This window comes from Botryllus schlosseri, chromosome 5 (genome assembly GCF_051294905.1).
Source record: "Botryllus schlosseri isolate E-star chromosome 5, Bs_hap1, whole genome shotgun sequence".
NCBI lineage: Eukaryota > Metazoa > Chordata > Ascidiacea > Stolidobranchia > Styelidae > Botryllus > Botryllus schlosseri.
In genome coordinates this window covers 6334733-6360842 of record NC_137240.1, presented here as the reverse complement: position 1 = coordinate 6360842, position 26110 = coordinate 6334733, and the positions used below count along the sequence as shown (strand labels likewise).

General features: G+C 41.1%; 1 protein-coding gene across 1 annotated transcript; it reads left to right on the top strand.

Annotated features, from left to right (window-relative positions):
- Nucleotides 1-1136: 1136 nt before the first annotated feature.
- LOC145438784 (uncharacterized) lies at nt 1137-21035 on the top strand. Its single transcript, XM_080316131.1, has 11 exons — nt 1137-1768; nt 4304-4533; nt 7280-7358; nt 7824-7939; nt 8184-8321; nt 8382-8506; nt 10425-10555; nt 12294-12492; nt 13739-13860; nt 15192-15396; nt 18252-21035. The coding sequence occupies exons 1-11, from the start codon at nt 1545-1547 to the stop codon at nt 18702-18704; spliced, it is 2022 nt and encodes a 673-aa protein (XP_080172257.1). The 5' UTR covers nt 1137-1544; the 3' UTR covers nt 18705-21035.
- Nucleotides 21036-26110: the final 5075 nt, after the last annotated feature.

The window sequence follows — 26110 nt, the reverse complement described above, 5'->3', positions numbered from 1 at the left end:
ATTAGACAAACTTGAACACACCCCAAATACACTCCAGACATGATGCCTGAGATACCAAGACAAGATGCAGAGTGAGACCTGCGTGATCTGCGTATATCCACAGGGCCGTAATCGTCAGCAACTAGAACATTGTGTATCAACAAATCAACAATCATATCACAAAATATGATGTCACCATCACCAGCCTGAAATGAGATCTGAAATAGGAAAGCCTGCAATGTATTATTTCAAGATGGTGCACGAACTCTTTTTGTATAGAGTATAGAAAAAGCTTGTGCTGACTGCTGGCCTGCTGCATGACGTATTTTGATAAAGGTCGACTTCCCAAGGCACACCTGTACGGAATAGGTGTCCTGTGCTTACACTACGTTCCATTTTTTCAATTAATTTTCATCAAATTACTTTACTTCAACTTGGAGAATCATCGCAGCTCACCTGATATATCAGGAAAAACGCACAGAGATTTCAGCATAGGCCTGATTGGAATCGCTGGCCTTTTTGCCTGATATATCAGGTGAGCATGAGCAGCGATGATTTTCCAAGGTAAAGTAATTTGATAAAAAATAATTACAAAATAAAGCACAGTGTGAGCACAGGACACCGATTCCATGCACATGACACCGATTCCAAACATGAGCATAGGGAAGGCCACGCAGATGAAAGTGTACATCAGATCAGACAAGCTTTGTGTGCCTTGGAGTCGGCCTTTACCAAAATACATCAGCCCTAGCTTTGTCTACAAAAGGAGTTCTTGTACCATCTTAAAATAGAACATTGAACGCTCTCCTCTTTGAGATCTCATTTCATAGCTGGCGACGTCATATTTTGTGTCTATAAAGTCTATATTCAAAACTTAAAAGCTTATATACAAATCATCGATTTCTAATTTCGTTCAGGGTGCAGCTAGAACGAAAATGGACCCCCAATTATCAATCTGGTACTAACGTAATACAAATTTAGCAATAAATCCGATCCACTTTGCGCCAGACTCGCGAAAAAGCGCTCAATAATGCTCCGTTGGCAAAATGAGCAGCAGATATGCAATATGCATATGGCGCCTCGCTTTTGCTAATGGTCAGGTGGGCACACTACGATATCGACGATATCGCAGGTATCGCCGATAATGCAGATACGGCATGCGGAGATATTGAGATATGGCCAGAAATCAAGTACACTTCGCAGCTATTCGTAATAGAGTTTAATCCGGCAGATTAGTGTGCATATATCGGTTTTAAGATAAGTCTCAGTCCTTATTTTCGTGCACAAGGTGCTTTGGCGATTATTCTCATAGCCATATATATGCATGGCTCACTATTTTGTGTTTTTTGAGTGCATAACATTATCATTATACCTGAATAAGCCGTTTGATACTGTGATGAATAATTTTTTTTCCAGGACGTTTTATCACTGAGCTCTCTCCACCTCAACACTTAGCTGCATATACCTTCACGCATGAGCAGAACTGGACTCGTGCTACTCAGCTCAATGCACCTGGTCGAAAGTTCAGGATAGTTCGTTTATGTAGCTTGGCTGTGCCTTTCGGCATGTCATTTGGAAGTGGTTCTCGCTGTGCTGTTCCTGGATGTCCCTGGTATGGCAGGAAAGCGAAAAGTGTAGGCGTGCAGCGGTCGTTTTTCATCATTCGTCGGCCCGATCTGGCAAAAAATCAGGTTGAAAGAAAACACAGGCAGTCGCTTCATGATTTTATTCTTCGCTTGCGAGGTCATGACGAGGAGGATACCATCAGAATGCAACTCTGGAAAGAAAGGTATGTAAAATATATAGGGAAATTTCTTTTCAGTTTGCATATGTTTATTTATTTATGAAACACTTGTGAATCCTAATCTTAGGATACCCTAACCCACCTCCAACCCTACTATCCCCCAACCCTAATCTTGGGATACCTTCAACCCTAATATCCCCCACCTCCAACCCTAATATCCCCCCACCTCCCTGATTGGAATCGCTGGCCTTTTTGCCTGATATATCAGGTGAGCAGCGACGATTTTCCAACTTGAAGTAATTTAATAAAAAATAATTAAAAAATTAAATATAGTGTGAGCACAGGACACTGATTCCAAACAGGCCTACCTCCATCGCTAATCTTAGGAGACCCTAGCCCACCTCCAACTCTAATATCCCCCAACCGGCCAACCCTAATCTTGTGATACCCCAACTTTGACCCTAACCCACCTCCAACCCCAATATCCCCCCTTCAACCCTTATCCCTCACCTCCAACCCTAACCTTGGGAAACCCTAAACCCAACTTTGACCCTAGCCATCTCCCAACTCTGATATCGGTCTCTATAAAAGCAAAAACAATTTATTTTGACGTTTATAAATTTTGACGTGCTCATGTGAAACATTCATTGGTGATCATGGTGAACATTGTTCGATGTCTACCTATACCTACTATCGAAGAAGTGCCGAAAATTACATGTAGGCTACATGAATAGTTTTATTGTACATATGGATTCGAATATTTCTACACTAAATCAACATCATAATGCAGCAGTAATCGTTGGGATAACAGAAATCAAATGACCTAAAGCGACATGCTCCAGGGTTGGTTCGATTTGTTTGAAATAAGGTCAATTTTGTTTGAAATAAGGTCAGTCTCATGTTTGAAATAAGGTCAGTCGCTGTATTCACTAGGTACCGGTATAAGGTCAGTTGCAGTATACTGCGATTAGGACATGGTGTCTGGGGTGTGTTTGAGCTGTGTTGGCACTCAGACATCGTGTCTGGGGCGTGTTCGACATCATGTCTGGGACTGGGTTACCACTGGGACATTACATCATGCCTCGGATATGTTGGTACGCTGCCACTGACCTTATAGTGAATATAGCGACTCACCTTATTTCAAACATGACTATCCTCAATTTAAACACGAGACTGACGTTATTTCAAACAAAACTGACCTTATTTCAAACAAATCGAACCAACCCTCCTCGCGACATGGGTGTTTTATGTTTTGTAACATAGGCTAGCTCGCAAGCATTTGTGTTTTGTAGATCACGGTCTATACTTAGTTATCTCCCTATGCCCCACCATTATAATATACCTTGTAATGTAACTTGTAAAGTTGGGGGTTGTAACCAAATTATATTGCTCCGAGTCACAAGTCAATCTCACTTTAATCGTTTTGACTCTAGTCGATTCGAGTCATTTTCAACTCACAACCGGGTCAAGTCTGAGTCCAAGTCAGCGACCAGATGGTAGAGTCCGAGTCATGGTATTAGGACTGAGGTCCAAGGCATTGCGTTGCCTGCTCAGTTTTGAGTTCAGTTTTCTTACGTACGCTTTTTATAAGACTGTTTGGTGATGTCCAATATAGGCTACTAATTTTCCTCAATTTCAACAGTTACTGATCGCATTTTCAAGTAGGCCTGCTATTACCAATAAACGAAATACCAATAGTGTAGTTACTTCACTACGGTATTTATCCGAATTAAATGAAATGTCGGTCTTGGCCGTCTAAGTCTCTTGTCATCGACATATTTTGATAAAATGACTCGATTCAAGTCAACAGAAAATCGGGACTCGAGTCATTACTAGGGCTGGGCAAAATCGAGCACTTGAGTGATTCGATTCTGAATCACGTATTACGCTTCGAGTCGAGTATTCGAGTATCACTGGTTATGACGTCACAACAGAACGTACTGTGTCAAGGTTCAAATATGTACCTTTTACGCCAGCACAAGGAGCATAATGCCTGTTATCCGTCACATTAAAAATACTTTGGTATTTTTTCGACCATACCAACTTCATTGCACTTCTTGACAATGTTGTGGTATGATTATGACTTAGGAAATGTGTTATTTCCAGTAACGTTCGTAGCTTTTGTACTATGTCTCGTATTCTGCGACACGGCCAATTAAGTTTTTAATGCTTCCTCCGAGGAAAATAGTATCAAAATTATAATTCTCGTTAGTAAATTAACTCTCATTTGCGAGGAGCGCATAATTTCAGTACTCGAAAAATATGTATTTTACTACTCGACTCGAATCATTAAAATTAATACTCGATTCAGATTCGAGTACTCGAATCATTGTGCCCAGCCCTAGTCATTACGACCCTGATGGACGTGTTTTGGGACGCATGATATCTGCTGGAGTAAATGTGCGTTCGCTCTCCCCTCGAAACAGCCTTTCTTTAGCCCATTAAATCAGTGAGAAATCAATGAATATTTACGTAAATCAGTTAAGTTCATGAACTTGGGCTGGATTTATATAGATACTACTGGTACGGTAATTGTTGTGAAGCGTTTCTTAACATATTTTTCTATTCATTTACTTGCAGTGCAATGATATGCGATTGTCATTTTCACATGAGTGACCTCATCCTCTTACCCGGTCGGCAATTCCCAAAGCTCAGAGTCGGTGCCGTTCCATTTCATAACGTGGAGAAAACCCGCGATATATATTCGGTGATTTTAAATTGTGAACGGCTGAAGATCAAACCGAAGCTATATCACTCCCGTCGTTTTGAAATATGGAAGTCCGTGGACAAGTTGTCTGCTCAAGCAAAGGGTTTGTAGCACGTTTCTTCAATTGTTTTGTGATTATAATGATGTGCCTGCTAGTTGTGGATAATAATACTTCAGAAGGAACAGTCCGGCGAGACTCTACTCCAGTACAAGCAGAATTGGTGGGGAAATTAGGATCTGATTTGTTTAAAAATATATAGGCTACCGGTGGGCGGTGGCGAAGACATGGGGGTTCGGGCAAATCGGGCTGTACGAAAATACCTTTTTTTCGGATTCTAGGGATTCAATGAATGAGTTGTTAGGGTTAGGTTGCCTAAAAAACGCTGTGCTCCAAGTTTAGCTCCATTCCAAGAGAGCCAATTGAAATTTTTGAATTAATTATAAAATATTAAAATAAAATTTTTCAAATTTTACCGTCCCGCTCATAAAATCGTTCTGTTCAGTGGTCTAAAAGGATGATGCATACATTAACAACTTTTACTCAATTCCAACCTGTAAAAGGAATGTTATTGCAGTTGACATTATAAATAAATTTGAAAAAATAGCTTGACCAGGGGCAAAACCCATAATTATTACCATAATTTTCCGAATATAGTGCGCCCCCATGTATAATACGCAGGGTTGTAACCAAGTCACATGGCTCCGAGTCACAAGTCAATCTCAGTTTTATAGTTTTAACTCGAGTCAAGTCGAGTCATTTCAATTCACCACCAAGTCCGAGTCCAAGTCAGCGAGCAGAGGGTCGAGTCCGAGTCATGGAATTATGACTCGAGTCCGAGTCCAAGTCATTGTATAGACTGCTCAGTTTCCAGTTAAAGTCCTGGTAAGCTCACTTTTTATAACTCTGTTTGGTGATATCGGATGTTTCGCATTTATAATATACCAATTTTCCTCACTTTTAGCAGTTTCTGGTTGCATATTCAAGTACCAGTACCAACAGACGAAATCTTAATAGTGTGTTGGCTTCGGAATTACAATGAAATGTCGGTTTTGGCCGTCTGAGTCTCGAGTCAATGACTTGGTTCGAGTCATGCGCAATGACTCGAGTCCAAGTCGAGTCAATACACAGATTGACTCGAGTCGAGTCATTTCCGTATTTTGAAAAAATGACTCGAGTCAAGTCGAGTCATCAAAAAACCGTGACTCGAGTCGGACTCGAGTCGAGTCATGACTCGAGTCATTACAACCCTGATAATACGCACTCTTAAAATGACGTGTATATTTTGGGAAAAAGCCTGTACCCATGTTCTTTGCGATGTCATTGTCGAACAATCGTGACATAATGATCGCTAATCATAATACAATTAACGGCATTGTCTCTAAACGAGTGTAGATAGTAGCCAAAGCCTGTGAGGTCGGCGACGCGATAGCTCAGGCTAGCGACACACGACATCTTGCGGACGTGGCCTATTACAATTACAGATGCGATTGCTCAGGCCAACGGCTATGTCGGGCGCACCAGTCCTGTTGGAGATGCGACTGATTACGCAAGCGAATATATCTTGCGCACATGGCCTCTTGTGTAATGTGTATGCGATTGTTGAGGCCACTCGTTGACGCGATGAATCAACAAGGTTTGCCGCGCACGCTTGTAGCAATCAGCGACCTAATTTCGCTCGCGTACAGACGGCAAACCAACTCGGCAAGATCGCGTGTTTTGCAGACGACTCTCGTTAATTAGAAACACGCTTTTTGTTAATTGGCAACAGGCTTCGCTATTTGGCAGCGCGTTACACTCTATAATACAAATTACGGGGCCCAATGGCTAGAGGTGATGCGCGATTTAAACAAACATGAAGAAAGGTGTGATTTCAAGTTTTTGATCGAGGGATTTTTTTTTATAATACGCACCCCCCTATTTTAGGGCAAAAAATCGGTAAAATTTTGCGCATTATACATGGAAAATTACGTTAATTGTAATCTTGTATAACTTGATTTCTATAGGTAGGAATTGTATCCATAGACAACTGAATAATTTCATGAGGTTTACAGTAGGCTACTATTTAAAAAATAAATAGTAGCTTACCGTAATTTTCCGAATATAGTGTGCCCCCATGTATAATACGCACCCTTAAAATGGTGTGTAAATTATGGGAAAAAGCCCGTAGGCTACCCATGTATAGTACGCAGTACGCACCCTGCATTCGCATTTCGCAGTACATGAATAGTTATTTTTTAGTGTTCGATGTGATTCTGTTCTGTGATGTCACTGTTGAACATTTGAACAATCATGACATAATGATCGCTAATCATTATACACTCAACTGCATTGTCTCCTAAAGATAATAGATAGCAGCCGTCAAAGCCTGCGAGGCCCGCTACCCGATAGTTCAGGCCAGCGACATCTTGCGCACGAGGCCTATTACAGATGCGATTCCTCAGGCCAACAATTATGTCGTGCGCACTAGGCCTGTTGGAGATGCGACTAGTGTTTAGGCCAGCGATTACGTCTTGCGCACATGGCGTGTTGTATATGCAATTGCTCAGGCCTGTGATTGACGCGATAAATTTGCGAGGACTTAATGACTTAATTTTGCTCGCTTACGAACGCAATCCAACTCAGCAGGAGATCGATGGCTGTTGTGCTAAATGGCGATACGCTTCTTGCTGGCAGCTTAGCAGCGCGTAACACTGATAATACGAATTACTGGATACGATGGCTGAATGTGATGCGCGATAAAAACGACCTGAATCTTTATAATCACCATTCATGATAATAGATTTAGCCCCCACATTTAGTCATCAATAACGTGCGCACCAGATTCATCAATATGTAACCTATGTTTCAGGAAACTGGGTATTTTATGAAAAGGAAGACGTGCTGGTTATGGAGCTGAATCAACCTACTGAAATTGTGCCAGAAATACGGTATAACTATTAATATGTACGATACCCAGGGTCAGGGATGTAATGACTCGAGTCATTTTTTAAATGCATACAGTGACTCTACTCCTGTCAATTTGTGTATTGACTCAAGTTCTACTCAAGTCATTGTGCATGACTCAAGACTACGACTTCCGAGACAGACATTCCATTGTAACTTCGAAGAATAGTAAAGTGACCATTTTATTGATGTTTCGTCGGCCAGTCCTGACTTTTATATGGACTCTGCATGGTTATTCTACCAGATCACCAGAATCTGACCATCTATGTCAGTGGTTCTCAAACTTTTTTAGCTTGAAAACTGAAGGATTGGGAGTGGTCTGAAATCTTTTCCACTTCAGTGAGTACTGGAAAGAGAAAAAAAACTAACAAGGTCCCCTATTAGTGCTTTGTTATTGATAACCTCAGAGCTCGGACTAATAACAGATAAATATGTTTGATAAAATTCAGACTAAAGTTTGATGAGCAAGGTTGGATGTGCCATGCGTCTTTCTATGGCTGGGCGGTTCCAGTTGATCAGCTGTGCATCACGAGCTTACGTATCCGGCCGCTGGATGAGTTTCTAAGTGAGTTTTTAGTCGTAAATACGCGTGTCTGCCACCGATGCTTATCAAGCAATATATGCTCGAGCCTTGTAGATGTCGTAAACCTGTGTATATTTAATTCATGGTAAAGTACCTATCGGTGAGTGTTTCAATCGTAAGTCAGCGCAATTGCAATTTGTAACTAGTACCGCACTAAATGTATCGCATATTAGCCTCGTATTCGTATATCCGTTGATGACTACTTTGCGATACCTTCCATTCACAGGGGATTATGAACGGATTAAAATCTGTGAAGGCTTGTCAACGTTACAGCTGGGATGCGTACTTCATCCTATCCCAGAATGGCGCGGGGACAGGGTGGCAACGAAACAAATCTTCAGATCGGCACGGTGTTTCACCATAGGTACGTCGTTCATTCCGTCTGGATTTTGTCTCTTTCAAATAAGTCGTCTTCGATTGAAAGCCGCATATCGCCAGGGATCCGCAATATGCTGCGTTGAATGCGCAAAGTGGGAAGCTCCTCCAGGATCGAATGGCGATCCAACAACAGTTAACGGTACCGCTCAAGCAGTTGCCAAAGCAAGTCAGGTAATAATGAGAAGTATATATCTAATATATGTAATACGGCCATTTCATCCGGCCCGCGAAGCTATTTTGAAAAATGGCTGTTTTATCCAGCACATTTCTTACAAATTATGTTGAGATTTTTTGCATGAAGTATTATAATCAATAGGGCTGTTCAAAAAAAAAACTTTTCCTTCAGATTTCACTGGCTACTTGATAAAATTGTTAGGATGGTGAAAAAAAAAACGCTGCACGCCAACTTTGACTCCATTCCAACCAGTAGAAGCGAAGTTATTGCAGTAGAAAAATTTCTAATTCCATGATTTTTTAATAAATAGAGAAAGAGTTGGTCGCCGTAAATACTATTTTATTCAAATCAAAATTTTTCTACTGCAATAACTTTGCTTCTTGTGGTTGGAATGGAGCCAAATTTGGTGTGCATCATTTCTACTGACAGCCTAACAATTTTATGGGGTCGGCAGAAAAATTATATAAAAATTTTATTTTTTTGATTTTTAATGATAAATTCAAAACTTTGAACTGCACGAATGTTGTTTCTACTGGTGGGAATGGCGCCAAAGTTGGTGTGCAGCGTTTTTTTTTTAACCAACCTTACAATTTTATCAAGTAGCCAGTGAAATCTGAAGGAAAAGTTTTTTTTTTTGCACAACCCTAATAATCAAATAATCCCTCAAGATAGCAAATGTCGAGTATGTTTGTTCAATCGTTCATAGGTCACATTATGACCCTCCGGCAGAGGTTTTGTGGGTACACTCTAGTCGCCATCAGCAAGGAAAAGCCATCATTTACGTACAATTCCGGGAAAGCAAAAATGCGCACTCAATTCCGAGTTTTACGGAAAAATGGACCGAAAAGTATTCACAGAAGTGAAACCGCCATAGTGAGAAACCTGCATTTGCAGGTTACATGGAGGATATAATTGTTACACAAAAATATAATTCAAATATCTGTGGACGCACTCGGAATTTCGCTTATGACTTAACAGAACGGAGAAGCTTGAATCGCGATATAATATTAATGAACCAGCTTCAATATATATCTCTGGTATTCCCCATAACGCTCGCATATGAGGTATATCGTCCTTGAAGCTACTGTTTTTGCAGTTTGTATCACCGCATTTAACCGAGTCCCGTAATCTCAATTTTGCTACTTCCATTGTTTGCTATTAAAGGTGTTGCTAGAGTAGAACCCTGTGATTCGTTATTATGTAATATATTATTGTGTAGGCTTAATAATTGAGTATTCAAGAAAAAATGAAGGATATGGAATTTCAATCGTTTCAATGGTCCGGCCCGCGAGCAATTTGAGTTTGACACCCCTGGCCTATATCGTTGTTGTGGATTCAACGTAGGTTGTTCATTTTACACATTTAGGCCGTTGTTAGCTTTGAAACAATGTGACGAACACGGTCAAGTCATGGCCATTCTATCAATTTGAAAAATGGATCCCGAAAATTTGAAAAATGGTCTTAAGCTATTTGATACCGAATATATGTAGTTTCCAGAATCTAGTGGCTCGATATTATTCATGTTCCTTGTAAAATATTATCGGTAAAACTAGGCCTATAACATTCCGCTAGTGACAAGAATATTGTTTCCTGTTTTTACTGACCATACTCGCAAAATGATCTTCCTGCTCTACGAAGATTTTGGGTGAGCTGTTATCTCACCAAAATCAGATTTCATAGTTTTCATATTACGACATTGACTGCAATCTCAGAGACTTGGTGCTTATATGCAGGCCTACGTAGACATAAAATCTGCTCTCTCTCGTTGCGCCTTGTAACTATCTGAAAATGTGTTCGAAATTGTGGCGTGTTGAACTGGGGAACGATGCAAACAGGGCACACTACGCAATATTTCTCAAAGATTTTGGAAGTTTTAATAATTACTGAAACATGACTATCTACTTTTCTTTCCAGCCGACCTATACTTGTTCTGCAATCGGATGTAGCAAGACTTCTAGGAATGACGACTGCAGTAGAAGTGACAGCGACGGTAGCTCAGATGAAGAGAGCGCTCTAAAAAGAACAGTCCCGAGATATTTTCACCCGTAAGAGTATTAGTATCAGATTTTAATAACTAGATAATTGTGATGCCGGTAATGTGATTCAAATCTAATTTGTGAAATATTTCTAGGTTCTAATTCTTTTTCTAATCTAGTTTCTGATTTTCCTGAACATGCTCCAGGGAAACTGTATAGTGCGAAACGAGCCGAGCTTGGTGAAAAAATACTGTAGCTACAATTCTGATCTTGAAAAAGGCTGGAAATTTTCTATTCGTCCAACTCTGCCTGTGTTGATGCAGCCGTGAATATGTGAATGCATTGGATGGAAAATATGTAGCGTTCGATGGACTATATTGCGACGATTGCCTTGCAGGGTGCTGAAAACTGCTGAAACGGCAGGCCTACCACTTGAGTAAGAACTTCGAGTAGGCGAACCTACTTGAGTACTCTGAAGAAGTAGAAGTGCTGTTTTACTCCATATTTGGTAATGAGCAGGCCCGGGCAAAATCGAGTGCCGGTACCTAGGTGATTCCATTCTGAGGCAAGATTCTGGGTATTAATGATTACGCGTTTGGAAAACCTTGAAAGCAGACATACAGGGTTGTAACCAAGTCACAAGGCTCCGAGTCAATCCCACAAGTCAATCCCACTTTGATAGTTTTGAATCGAGTCATGTCCGAGTCCAAGTCATTGTGTTTATTGCTCAGTTTCCTGTTAAAGTCTTGTTGAATCCACTTTTTGTAACTCTGTTTGGTGATATCGAATGGTTCGCATTTATAATACGCGAATTTCCCTCGCTTTTAACAGTTTCTGGCCGCATTTTCAAGTACCAGTGCCAATGGACGAAATCCAAATAGTGCGGTTACTTTACTGTTCTTCGAAGTTTCAATGAAATGCCGGTCATTGCCATCTGAGTCTCGAGTCATATGACCCGGTTCGAGTCGTGCGCTATTACTCGAGTCCAAGTCGAGTCATCTGAAAATCGCTAGCCGAGTCATGACTCGAGTCATTACGACCCTGCAGACGTATATATGTGCCTTCCATTCGACTACATATGAAATATCGCCAGTGCAACTTCATTTGTCTGCAATTATTATGACATAACGCATTGTGACAAAGCCAAGGGTTGAAGATTTGCCAAAAGATTTGCACAAGTATCGAAACGACAGTTCTTTAGCTGCATGAAATGTTAAGATTGAGTACTTGACAAGGATTGAATTGCACTGTTCAACTCTAATCATTAGGGCAAGTTTTTGTTGCAGTTAAATCCGCGAAAAGTTGCATTTATTTTTTCACAAAAGTTGCACTAAAAGACCACATTTTGCTCGGTTGACTAAAAAATAAAGGTAAACTTCCCGGCTCAGCCCCCGAAATACCCGTAAGAGCGTTTCTTCAGTGCTGATTTACGGTATTTCGGTCGAATTTGGCCGTGTATTTCACCAAAATCAAAAATTCATTCATGAAAAATCGAAAAAGTTGCACAATGTTGCAAAAAGTTGCATGAACAAAAAATGGACAAAAGTTGCAAAATGTTGCACTATAAGATTCCTTCAAACAGCTTAAAACAGCATTCTACGTATCTTACGAGTATTTAGGAAGCTGCCGGAAGCTGTAAAAAAAAGTTCCAAAAGTTGCAAAAACTTGCCCTACTAATCGTTAAAGTCAATCATCGAGTCACTGTGCCGAGACCTGTTGCCCGTGAGCCCCTGAGCCGTGGTTTCGTATAGTAGTGTTTTCTCGAAACTTCAAGAGCCTGAGTCACGTGTGCGGATCTCGTCGTCAGGTTTCCGAGAGACCCCGCCACCAGGTCGCTGTGGTTGTCGCAAATGCGCAGAACGAACTGGCAACCCGGCCTATCGGACCGGATATGCTCGGACCATTTCCAGGAGTTTCACATCATCAGAAAGAGCAATTCCGGCAAGATTTCCAGAAGCGGGCTCCCCAGCAGATTCAAAGTAATGAACGGAGGAGGTATCGATAAGGTGTGTAGCCGATGTTCGGAATTTCAGGAACGGTTGTTCAGATGTTTTAAGTATATTGGATTTGTATATTGTAACGTGTCAACGAAAGGAGTTTGTGTACCATCTAAAAATAGTACCTTGAACGCTCTCTTATGCGAAATTTCACGCTGGTGAAGTCGTATTTTGTTATACGACTGTTTATACACAATTTTCTTTGCCAGTTGTTGACGATTACCCCCGACGAGTGTCGGGTTCATTTCAATATGAATATACTATTCAATTGTACATTGAAGTTCGGTACGGCACCTCCAAGAAGCTCTCCAAATATTTTGTAATAATGAAAGCCATGTGAGATTGATATTAGTCGCACCTAGGCCTATTTTCTCTGTTATGAGCACTTTGTACCAGTGTTGGGATGACTCGAGTCAACTTTTTCTTATAACTTGACTTGATTCACTTTGCTAAAATGAGTTGACTTGACTCGACGTTTCAGAAATGTGAATTGACTCGTGACTCGGAGCTAATTTGATAGGTCAATTTCAAGTCATCGACAAATCGATGCCGACTGAATCTCTGCATCTTGCGTACGTTCGGATTGTGTCACCTATTAGAGCAACCAGTCATTCAATGATTGTGCGTTTTCATTCAGTCTTCATTATTAGACTGCAAACGAAGTCATCAGAGCTTGCAGCTTGCGTTGTAGTAGGCTTATAGTAAAGTAGTCTAGCAGCAATGTTTATCTGATCTGTAGATAGACTACTCGTGCAGTGCTCATGTTAATGTATTTCAAACAGCTAACAAAATGCAAAGACTTTAAATTGTGCCTCAAATTTTGAAAATTCAATTTGTCTGGGATTGACTTGTGACTTGACTTGTGACTTGCCTTGACTTGACTCGAGTAACCTACAAAAATCGAGTGACCTGACTTCACTCGAAGCTAATTGCGCAATGACTCGACTGTAGTAACTTGTTCCCAGCACTGCTTCATAGCCGTAGGAATAGTTGTTTCTATCAGTTTTTATTATGATCCGTTAGTGATGTATTAAATCGAAATTGATTGCTGTCTAAAATCAATCATGTGGAATCTTGTCTTGGAAATTGCTGCTTCTACTTGCGATCAAGTGAAAATTCACGGTGTTTCTCTCACTTCAACTCGAGAATTAACACTGACTGCTAATATAGAATTAACCTAGTGATCAATATGCTATGGATATTCCTGTTCGCACCGTTCCCATTCGGGATATTTCCATGTGCGTTTATTCCGCAGGTATGCTGCGCCTACGGTTGCAATAAAAGGTTTTCGGGGACTATGAAGGAACGTAGCGACAGCGAAGGTAGCTCGGACGAAGAAAGCGAAGAGAAACGAAAGCACCCACGGTCTTTCCACAGGTAACGTTTTATCGGTGTTAATCTCAAAGTTTGCGGTTTTCACAAGCTGAAATTGCAGTCTCAGTTCTGGGGATCGTTCAAGGTCTCGTGGGTAAAGCTGGGCAAAATCAAGCGCCTCACTGATTTGATTCTGAAACGAGTATTGCACTTTCTGTCGAGTATTCGAACAGCACTCATCAGGACGTCACGACAGTATTAAATGATGTGAAAAGTTCAAATATGTGCCTTTTATTCGACCACAAAGAATATAATGCCCATTATATATCACAGACGTTCTCAACCTTTTTGTCTTCGTTGACCCCTTTTGAACCGTCACGGACCCCCGTGGACCCCCAAGTCTTGGTTCAAATTGACCCCTATTATGCAACCATCATCAATATAATCCCCATCATATATCACAGTGGTTCTCAGCCTTTTTGTCTTCGCGGACCCCTTTTGAACCGTCACGGACCCCCGTGGACCCCCAAGTCTTAGTTAAAATTGACCCCTATTATCCTGCAACCATCATCTGTCTTGTGCAAATATTAACTGTAGGATAGAGGCTAGTGATGAAAAACGGCAAAATTGTAGCTGCATTTCTTGAAATTCACGGCCTTGTGTCGAAAAGAATGAGTGCCGAAAATCCGTTTCCGCACTTATAGGTGGCGGCGAATGTAATAATAACTCATAACGATTCCGACGACACCTTTGGCTATGATCGCAACATACATGGACCAATATAACGTTTAGCGTAGTCATTTCTATCTAGCAGCTCGTCTTGAAGTTTTCTGGAATAGCAGTCATGTACATCAAAAGAGAAAATGGATCTGTGCAAACAATTTTTTTCCAAAATCCCAACACAACATTCCTAAACAGCAATATGTTGGTACAAGTAGGCTGTTGGCAATTTGGCACTCAGACGGCCATTCTGTTCATGTGAGTCCTTGAGTTTTGGCAGTTATGAAGCGAAAGTGCTTCGTGATTTCTCCGATTTAAATAAAAATGAAAATCAGGTCGTCGACCATTTTGCAAATTTGGAGGTTTCGCGGACCCCCTGACAATGCTTCACGGACCCCAGGTCGAGAAACGCGTAGCTTGGCAATACTTAGTTTGTATGTCGTTGGGTTTCAGGGCTTCTTCGGTGGGAAATGATATCGTAAGTATAATGGCCGTTGATAAATTACCACTTAAAAGATAAAGACCTGAATAATTTTAGTACTCTATTCAGATTTGTGTACTTGAACCGTTTAGGGTCAATCCTAGTTACTGTTACTATAGCTTGAGCACCGAAGCTGACTGCTTTGACTAGCCTCTGACGATGATTGAGTCGAAATCTTGAATGTTTCGTTCAGATTTCCTGCCGAACCGATGATGAAACGACTTTGGGTTAGGAACATCGGGAGGGGAGGCTGGTATCCCACCGACCGTAGCCGGATCTGTTCGGACCATTTCAAGGAAAGAGATATTTATCGCGGCAGCACATACGTTTCACTGCGGTTATGTGCGGTTCCTGTACGGTTCAAGCGCAAAGCTGTTGTTTCACGGCCCTTGGAAGAGGTTCGCTTTATTTGCGCTTTATTTAGGAGCGGTGGGGAAAGTTCAAATATGTACTTTTTATGTAAGTTTGACATGTCATTAGGCTAATCGGCGGGTTTTTCCCATAAATTTCGCTTCAAGTTTCAAAACTGCAAGAAAAATCTGAGAGAGTGTCAGACTACGTATTTAGGGTGAGAAGCTCTACCATGTATTGATAGTATCGATCGAATTAGTTAAGCAAAAGCGGTCACTCGTGGCTTGTTTGAAAGAAGGCATGTCTGTCGCAGTGAAGAGCACGTACTTATTCGCGCTAGGTAGGCTGCACGCTGTCGACTCTAAGGAATTAACCGAGACATGTACATTTTTACAACAAAGTTATCTTGTCTTCTTTATCTTACTTGATGGTTTCGCATACCACTGAGGTCGTGTTTTATAGTTTTGTTAAGTGAAGCAAACTTTTCTCGGAAATAAGTATCGAAACTATAATTCTTGCCGATAAATCAACTCTTAGTGGTCAGGAGCGTGTAATTTTTGTACTCAAATAAATTGTCACTCACTAACCCGACTTGAATCGTTACGATTACTACTGCATTTGGATTATAATTCTCGAATCATTCTGCACAGCAAGCTGAAATATGTGTCTACCGTAAATGGCGTAACGCCACGGGTCGATCGCTGCTCCGATCTGTAGTTTTATAGTTGCAGTTTTAACATTGACCTTTCATGACCCCCCCTAAAACTCGGCCATGGAACCCAGGTTAGGAAACATTGGTTTATACCAGGCTTACCAACTCGTGTGCCGCATGTAGATCACAAAGATATCTAACGGACAAAAACATGTTATGGAAGCGGTGTCTTGAGCAGGGTTGTAACCAGAGGTGGTCAGTAACGAAGTACTTCTACTTTTTCGAAGTACTCAAGTAGTTTTCCTCTACTTCTGGTACTTACTCAAGTAGATCTGATTTTCGCTACTTCTACTTCTACTTCGTAATATTTTGTGATCTACTTACTTACTTTTCGCTATTTTCAGTTTGTCAAGTAGAAGTAGTTCAATTTTCCAATCAGGAAGATAGCCTGAGGAATTTCGGGGCTGTTTTCACGGAGTATCAACATTTAATTTGCATAAAAGTTTAGTAAAGCCCAGAATTTTCGTCGCGCGCAGTGCGGGATACGGAGTGACCAGTATGATTTTACGAGAGTATCGGTGAATATAATTTAGGTGGTTGGCGTGGTTCCGTTCACACCACATTGTCGCCCTTCGTCAATATCCAATAGTTCATCACAGTATATATGGCTCAGCATAACGCTTGAAACTTATGTTTCGCAATCTAGCATTTATTACTTGTCATATCGTAATCTACCATGTCCATTTCCATGGCGTGTCCAAATCTGGAAAAGTGGACTCTGAATTTATTTTAGTTTTAGAGCTGTTTTAGCATACCACCTTTGAAACTTTCTGGACTAAAAACATGAAATACATGTTCTACTTTTAGAAGTAGTATTTATATTTAGATTTCAATTCCCAGTATCATATACTTTGAGTTATAATTATTATCAGTTCTTTTGTCTGGATAACAGACATGTTGAATTATAAAAGCAAGTGTAGTAATGCCTTTAATTTCTGGAAATAAAGCTACACAATATGGCATTTTTACGGTCCACCATAGTTTTTATTAACGTTCACTAATCTCGCAAAGTGTTTACACCGTATCCTATACAACTTCTCCGTATTGCTCTTCGACTAAACTACGGGCCTTATAATATGGGGAATGGCGCCATACCATGCTATTTTCTAAAACGTGCTGTTCGAGAAAACAGAGGATTAGCATCGCATTTCCATATCAATACTATCATTTTCATCCTATGATGTGGACGAATACTTATGCTATCGAAAATTGGATACCTGTTGGTATGCATCAATATGAATCAAGCTTGTCACCTATCGCAAAGCTCAATTTGCACCTTTTTACAATCCATGTGAACGAATTAGGATCGTTTTCATAACTACTTACTTACTTGAGTACTTTTAAAGTCAGTCAATTCTACTTCTACTTCAAGTAGTTTCAGGTTGCTAATGGAAGAAGTACTTCTACTCGTACTTGAGTATATTTTTTCGTCGGTACTCCTACTTCTACTTGAGTAGATTTCTTGACTACTTTGACCACCTCTGGTTGTAACCAAGTCACAAGTCATTGAAGTCAATCTCACTTTTAGAGTTTTGACTCGAGTCAAGTCGGGTCATTTTCAACTCATCACCAAGTCAAGTCCAAGTCATCGAGCGGAGGTTCGAGTCCGAGTGATGGTAATATGACTCGAGTCCAAGTCATTGTGTTGACTGCTCAGTTTCCAGTAAAAGTCTTCTTAAATCCACTTTTATAACTCTATTTGGTGATATCGAATGGTTCGCATTTAAAATATACTAATTTTCCTCACTTTTAACAGTTTCTGGTCACATTTTAAAGTACCAGTACCAATAGACGAAAACCCAATATGGTGGTTACTTTACTGTTTTTCGAAATTACAATGTATTGTCGGTCTTGGCCGTCTCAGTCTCGAGTCATATCACTTGGTTCGAGTCCAAGTCGAGTCAATACACAGATTGACTCGAGTCGAGTCATTTCTGTATTTTGAGAAAATGACTCAAGTCAAGTCGAGCCATCAGAAAATCGTGACTCGAGTCGAGTCATGACTCGAGTCATTACAACCCTGGTATTGAGTAATGCAGGAGTATCGTAGAACCTTGTCTTTCGATGTTGCTATGTTTTGGCCGGTGGTGTATACCAAGCTGGAAAATTGACCAATTTTGTGTTGGTTACCCTTGGTTTACGCGATTGCGGCATCTGGTGTTGAATGATGATACATTTGCGGTGTTTCAGGATAAGCAAATACCCGGTACGGAAATGGAATCGGTGGAAATCACAGTCTTCAGTTTGCCCTCAGAAAAACCGCAAGAAACCGAATGTTCCCCCCACGACACGTCTGCCGATAACGCGCCAGACGAAGAACGTTCACCTCACCGCACATCTCCCAAAAACACGCAGGATGCAGAATGTTCCGGTGAAATCACTGCCGACCAACGAGAGTACTGCGAAGCCATATCCCGAGACCACACTTACGTGTATCCTGCGTGTACCGAAACATCGCGTAAAAAACACAGCTCGTTGGCGATTCGTTTGCACAGCGTTCGTAAATCTCTCAGGGCCGCGAAGGCGCAGAACGTAGAGCTGAAGCGTACGTGCCGCAGACTGAAGAAGGCCATCAACGAATACTGCAGCGCGGAGAGCGACACGCCAGAGGAATGCGCTGCTAGGCAAATGCTAACAGATTGAGCGATTGATTTTTGTCTGCTACTTGATGCTTGCCGCCGATTTTGCCGCGATGAGACGCTGCGCGTAGCTGAGCACTACTTTTGAAATGACCATTGTGCCGCTAATATTCAGTTGCAATTCAATAACTCTTATCATCAGTGTTGCGGCCAATTAGTGAGAAGCGTGTTGTCAATTAGCGAGATCTGTTTGTGCACAATGTAACGCGCCGCGGTCTCCCGCTGAGATGATCGCGAAAACAGGTCATTGATTGCCGCGCGATCGTCGTTGGCCTGATTTGTCTCGTCTCCATCAAGCTGGTTCCGCTGGCTTGAAAAATCGCATCTGTTATAGGCCCAGTGCGCACTGTATCATCGCTGGCATGCACAATCGCATCTGCATTGGCCCGGCGCGCACGATATCCTCGCTGGCCTACACAATCGCATCTGCAATAAGTCTGCCACGAAAAATATGATCGCTGGCCTAGCTATCGCGTCTCGGCCCAAGCATGCTTTAGCTCCTATCTCTCGTTAGCTTGGAGACAATGCTGATTAGCGATTGTGATTAAAGAGTAACATCGCGAAACTGTATGACATCGAATGTCCGTGAACGTATGCATTGCGTGCGTACATGCGTAACTGATTTCTGCTAATACTTGAACACAACCATCAGAAGATATGTGTTAAGGCTTGAGTTATACAAGATGAGAGAGGTTTGAACCACCTGAAATCGGTGCCATTATAAAACAGATTCCATAACAACTCGGACATGTTGACTTGCGCGCAAGTAGTCGCCGAGGTTACGCAATACGCGTATTAATTGTTCACTAGAGATCAGGGACTCGCTAATTGACAGCACTTGCGGACTCGTTGTCAATCTTGTCATACGCCTGAGCTCATCACTACGTGAAGATTGTATAATCGGCATTTCACGCACAGACATAACCCGAATGAATTGATGCTATATTAGTAAATTCGAAAAAAATAGACCCCCCGTTATTTTTCGGCTGGCTTCGCGCCTGGCTGTGACCACCTCTGAGTACGGCATATTGTGGCGTCATCACAGTAATAATGACTTGTTCAAATAGTTGTTTTTGTGGCCATTAGGAACATGATGTCGGTTGCGATCATTCAAAATAATTCGTGTTACTGAATCAAAGCAATTTCGCACGCAATGCGACCATTGTGAGGGTCGATCACGACAGAATATTCGTAGCCTTGTACGAGATGTTTGCCGATGTCGAGTTACGGTCAACCGAGATTTCCAGGGTCTGACGGTGGGAACTAAGTATCGAAACTGTATTTGTCACTGATAAAATATCACTCTTAGCGTGAGGGTGCATAATATTTGCACCGAGAAAATAAATCAACCCGAATCATTACAATGGCCTAACTAGCCTAGGGTTACCATACGTCCACTTTTAAGAGAATTTATCCACTTTTTTGAAAATAAAGGTTAGAATTCGACTGAGATATAGGAAATCAGTACTAAATTAACGTCCGGGTGGGTATTTCGAGTTGAGCCGGGAAGTTTACCTTTTTTTCTAGTCAACCAACCACAAAGTCTGGAAAAATTTACGATTATTCCGGATTTTACTCCAGTATTGTAGGTCTGAAAATTTTGAAAAACTATCCTCTTCCGATTTCCAGAATATGTTAACCCTAAACTTGCCCAGACGTAATTCTATAGAATTCGAATCGCCATGTAAGCTTAACACATCCACTGCTATATAGCTCAACTCTGGCATCGTGTTGTTGTAATGGAGCTCAGCGTGTCCTCGTTGTCACGTTGTACGCCCTCGAAATGTATGGTTCGGCTTGAAAAAGACGGCTGCGTCGACTGTAACGATATTTACAATACTGATGTCGTCGGCGGCTTGTCTTGTATTGGTCGCGTAATCGAAAAATTCGCCGGAGTATCGATATTTCTTTGCATTTTGTGGCGATGCCACGGGTCGATTCAACGAACCTGCGTAGTTTTGTGCACCTCGTTTTGGATGCCCATTTACGAACAATCGAGGTTTCGAGGCTCTCTTGGTTTGCATTATCGAAACTATATTTTTCGTTGGTAAAACAACCCATTATTGCGAAGATGTATATTTCCGTTACTCGAGATCATGCTTCTGGTCCAAGTCGCTTCAATCATCATGATCATAATAGATGCTCGATTCGTGTTCGAAGAGGCAACTCGTTTATTGCACGTGCTCATGCTAGGTGCTAATTACGGTGAGGAATGCGAAGAGCGCGCATTCGTGCTTGTCATAAACAATCATATTTTTCGGCTTTTTGATGCCCACGATGTTCATTGTTCAAGTTACATTTCCTTAGTACTTCAATAAAAGTTGCACGAGAAAAAGATGTGTCGCAGTGACTGACAACTTTGAGCTTACTAAGCTCAGTTCAATGGCAATTATTCGGCGTCTAGCCTGCGAAAGCCGTTATTTACGGAAGGAAGGCGTATAATTGGGATGAAGTTTGTGTCGCGTCTAGCGAGAAAGTAAAAAGGCCAAGACCAAAGGACTACGTACGTACTGTAACCCAGAGGTGGTCAAATTAGTCAAGAAAGCTGCTTAGTTGAAGTAGAAGTGGAGACGCAAAAACTCTACTTAAGTACGAGTAGAAGTAGTCCTTTTAAAAGCAGCCTAAAACTACTGGAAGTAGAGTTGACTGACTTCAAATTTACTCAAGTAAGCAAGTAGTTGTGAAAACGATCGTAATTCGTTCTCATGAACTGTCAAAAGTTGGAAAGTGAGTTTTGCGAAAGGTGCAGCTGCAGAGCTGGATTCATATTGATGCTTCCCAAGAGGCATACATTTTCTACAGCATAAGCATTCGACCGCGTTATGGGATGAAAATGATAGCATTGATACGGGAAGGCGATACTTATCCTCTGTTTACTCGAACATCCCGATTTAGAAAATATGGTATGGCGCCCTCCCCCATCAAGGCCCGTAGTTTGGTCGAAGTGCAACACGGAGAAGTGGTGTCGGATACGGTGATAACACCTTGCGTGATTTATAAACGTTTATAAAAGATATGTCTGATCGTAAAAATGCCACTTAGTGTATCTTTATTCTCGGAAAGTAGAGGCATTGCTACAAACGGTGTTTTAAAACATGCTTTAAACAAAGGCCTTTACAAAAATTCTGTTTTTTAAGTTGTAAAATTTTGGCATAATTGTGTAAATACTTTCCAAATAACATATTTTATGAGCCTATGGACAATTACCACCCGATTTAGCCGACGTATATCGATATGGGATGGTTGGAACCCTCAAAATAGCCGGCTCAACAGTTATAGTATGGTACAGATATTTCGTCAAAGGAGCTATATTTACCCTATATTTTCAGTTGTCAATGTCAGTCCGTTATGACGTCACCATCAAATATTCACGTCGTCATGGCTCAAAAAACAAAACAAAAACATGTTTTACATGGTTGCCAGTAAACTCGCCCCAAAGTAAATTCGGCCCAGGCAAATTCGGCCCACCGAGAATATTGTATTGAAATGTATTACCAACCGTTAACATGAATTAATTACATAATTATACTATTATTAAGTGATTTGGATGCCAGGGTATGCGTAGATCGCGTAATCACGGGAGATGGCGCGGATATTCACGGGGACCGAATTTACTAACGGCCGAATTCACCGGTCAATTCACTGGTTACTCGGTCAATTCTGCCCTCGGAGAATTTTTTATAAAAATGTATTACCAACTATTAATGTGAATTAATTTCATAATTATATTATTATCAAGTGATTCGGAGAACAGGGTATGCGTATAAATATATATATGTATATATATATGCCGATGTTTACGGGGCCGAATTTACCGACAGCCGAATTCAATCGGTATATTCGGCCCTCGGAGAACATTGTGTGAAATTGTATTACGAACTAATAATGTGTATTATATTACATAATTATATTATTATCAAGTGATTTGGAGGTTAGGGGTTAGGTTTAGGGTTAGGATTAGCGTTAGGGTTAGGATTAGAGTTGGGATTAGGGTTAGGATTAGGGTTAGGTTAGGATTAGGGTTAGGGTTAGGGTTAGGTTAGCTTAGGATTAGGGTTAGGTTAGGATTAGGGTTAGGTTAGGATTAGGGTTAGGGTAAGGGTTCAGGTTAGATAATGGTATTGTAACTGTTATTGTTACTCTGGCCGAATTCACCGACGGCCGAATTTACCTTGGGCCGAATTTACCTTGGGCCGAGTTTACTGGCAATCGTTTTACATTATAGGGCCTTGTTTTAAATGCAACCCCTAATTGCTACACTTGCCTTTATACTTCAACATGTTTGTTCTCCGGACAAAAGAACTGAAACTAATTAGAACTCAAAGTATGATACTAGGATTTGAAAGGGAAATATAAAGACGGCATCTAAAAAGCGAAAAATATATTTCATGTCTTTTGTCCAGAAATTTTCAACAGTGGTCTGCTGAAAAAGGTGTAAAGCTAAGAAAAAGTCATTGTCCACTCTTCCAGTAAGGACACGCCATGGGCTGCTAGATTACAATATGATGGGTTTTAATAATATATTCATGGCAGAAATATAATAAAACCCGAAGCTTTTCGAGCTGACACTCTTCATGCGAAATCGTCAGCAAATGGAGAATTTCAAAAACACGCATCTATAGCAGGGGTGGGCAAACTTTTGAGCTCGCAGGCCGCATTCAACATCTGAATCCATTCGCGGGCCGCACTATATAAAATTGGGATCATAAACCAAAACGCAATGTTGCTGGTATTTGATTATATAGTGAGGACATGGAGATAATATATATGCTTATTTGAAGCAAACCAAACATTGATATGATGATATCGTACACGCGCCAGAAACAATGGCGAGATTTCATAGGCTGGTCGACCTCAATAACCAATTTGTCAAAACTATAGAGATGAAAGTCTGTCGTCCCGACTCTTAGAACAGGATTGAAATTTAAATCTGTGAGCAGTGATCAGTTCATAGATTTAGCCTACTAATTCCGCTTTGGGTTCAGTTCCAAGACGCACAATGCTGACAGCATCATAACCATGTTAGCTTCAAACACGCTTCTACTATAGGGTTGCCATACGTCCGGAATTTCCCGGACATGTCCGGAATTTCACTGTTCAAACTAACGTCCGGGAGGAATTTCTAAAATATGTCAAATGTCCGGAATTTTGAAGACTTGACGTAATATTTTTTGGGAATATTTATGCTGATGCATGATATTTTTCTTCGCGCTGCGCGCGATTTACTGTCGCATTTATTGATTTTAATATGGAGACTACCACCCGCGCAAAAACTGCAATAAAATATAAATAAAAACAACCTTCATGTACTGGAATAAGCCTGATTGTAATCGCAATTATAGGAGAACGGTATATTCCTAGAGATCGTTAAGGCCGTTCAAATGCTTTATTCAAAGATAGTGGTTCCAAACGTGGGGGTCGTTTGCCTTGATTCTGGGGTTTGCGAATATGTTGAACGTAATCAGCTTCCAAAATAGCCCTTGAGTAAGTCTGAACAAAGGTGCTGACTTCTTTTAGTTATAAGCTCGTCGAATTTTGATCTGGGCCACGGAACATTTTCAAATTGGAGATGGAGTCGCGATCATAAAAAGGTTGGAAACCACTGGATGTGGGGTGTTTATAAAGCTCCGTGGTGAGCACCGGCATAAGGCTGCTGAACAATCTTATCGGTAGGACATGAACATGACTTAACGATGTGCAATTACGCTCCCTATATTTTCGAACTCATTATCCTCCACCAGTTTTATCGCTAACTCTGATCCTGTTGGCGGGGAGTAGTAGCCTATCTAATCGTTGGGTTATAATTTTCATCTGAACAAGTCACACACAATGTACAATGCGATAAGACAGAATGCGATGTAATGAACGGATAGGAGGAAGGATATCAAACGACACGCAGTTGCGATCCTTTTTAGACTGACATCCACCTCGGCCTGGAGTGCCCGATCTAACAGATATTTTCGATGTTGATCTTTTAAAGCCACGGCCCCTTTCTAGTTCTTTCCATTCCTTGTGAGTGCTTTCTTTAGTCGGGTCTTTTTCTGGGCTTTTTTATCGCCGTAAGAACGGCGACGGCGGGGAAAGAGGGGCCCAGATGAGCCTCCGACAGGAATCGAACCGGTGCCGCCCGATTCGTGGGCGCTTATCGTTAACACACACAGCAACATACTACTGAACCTTGTGTGAGGTCATAACTCAATTTGAAATCCACCAGGGGGCGCTAAAGAGTGTCCGCAATTTGGGTTGCTGAAATATGGTAACCCTATTCTACTATATGTGTAGATTTCGCGCCCCCTTATCGTCATCATCATCATCATTGGTTTATTAGCAATTTTATCAGTTCAATACACCACAAAAATGCGATACAATGAAAAGAAAGGAAGATGTCGAAGCGACTAGGAGTTGTCTATGGAATCAGACACCCACCTTGGCCTAGGCGATGTAAAGAGGAGGCATGCACACTGAATGAAAGTAAGAAAGATAGTATAGAAACAGGAAGCGACAAGAAATAGGGCGGCGTGTCATGGGAGCGAGATCGATAGGTCAGTCGTGGTCCGGTAATCTTGAGGATGGACTGTATTTATTTAGTAGTAGGGGAGATGTGGTACCGATGGATCACTGGGACCGAAAATACTTCGAAAATTCTCTATGATAATTCCATGATTACACTCCGTGAACTTGTCTACAATTGCATGCTGGCAAAATCTTTCCTCACATACAAAAAAAAATCGTCTTGCGCGAGCTATGGGGTCTCTCACAGATGTTTTTTGTTTTGGGGGGTGTAAAGTAAATTTAGATCGACATATACGTTTTTCTTTGTAACCTTCAACACGAACAAAGCAGCAATCATTTTTATTGTGAAGTCTAGGGCTTGTATCAGGCTATATATTGGCACCTATTATTTTTTCAGTACTTTCCTTGAGTGGAATTTTTTTCGATTCATGTATAAAATTCGTAGGGTGGGGACCGATGATACAATAGCCAAATCAAGCAAAATAATCAAGCAGACTAATCATGAAACAAATGAAACATGCCTACGTACAGACGATCTTTATGTAATAATTGCATATGATGTTTTATCGCTATAACGAGGTATTTGGAAGTCACACTGTCGATTTTCGGGCAATATGTATGTACCCTAAAATTCATAAGTCCGAGCCTAATTCGAAACGTGATTTTATGACAACATTTGAGTTAATATCTATTCTATTTTTTGACGGTTGCGATCAAACATTCTTCTTTGGCTTCCTGTAGCTTAGATTATAATACTGAGCAAGAAAAGTTGTCACATCTGAGTTTTTTAGGGAATATGTGTCATAGGTCCTCGGATCGTGTGCCATTGGACCCACCGGGTGGGGACCGATGACACGTTCCAGCAACAAATTTTGAACGTCCATAAATATTTTTTGA

Bases quoted from the DNA above. Each gene is read 5' to 3' on its own strand.
- LOC145438784 (XM_080316131.1), top strand. From the start codon at position 1,545: ATGTCATTTGGAAGTGGTTCTCGCTGTGCTGTTCCTGGATGTCCCTGG. The intron at 1,769-4,303 runs GTATGTAAAATA...ATTTACTTGCAG, and splicing joins ATGCAACTCTGGAAAGAAAG to TGCAATGATATGCGATTGTC. The intron at 12,493-13,738 runs GTGTGTAGCCGA...TTTATTCCGCAG, and splicing joins ACGGAGGAGGTATCGATAAG to GTATGCTGCGCCTACGGTTG.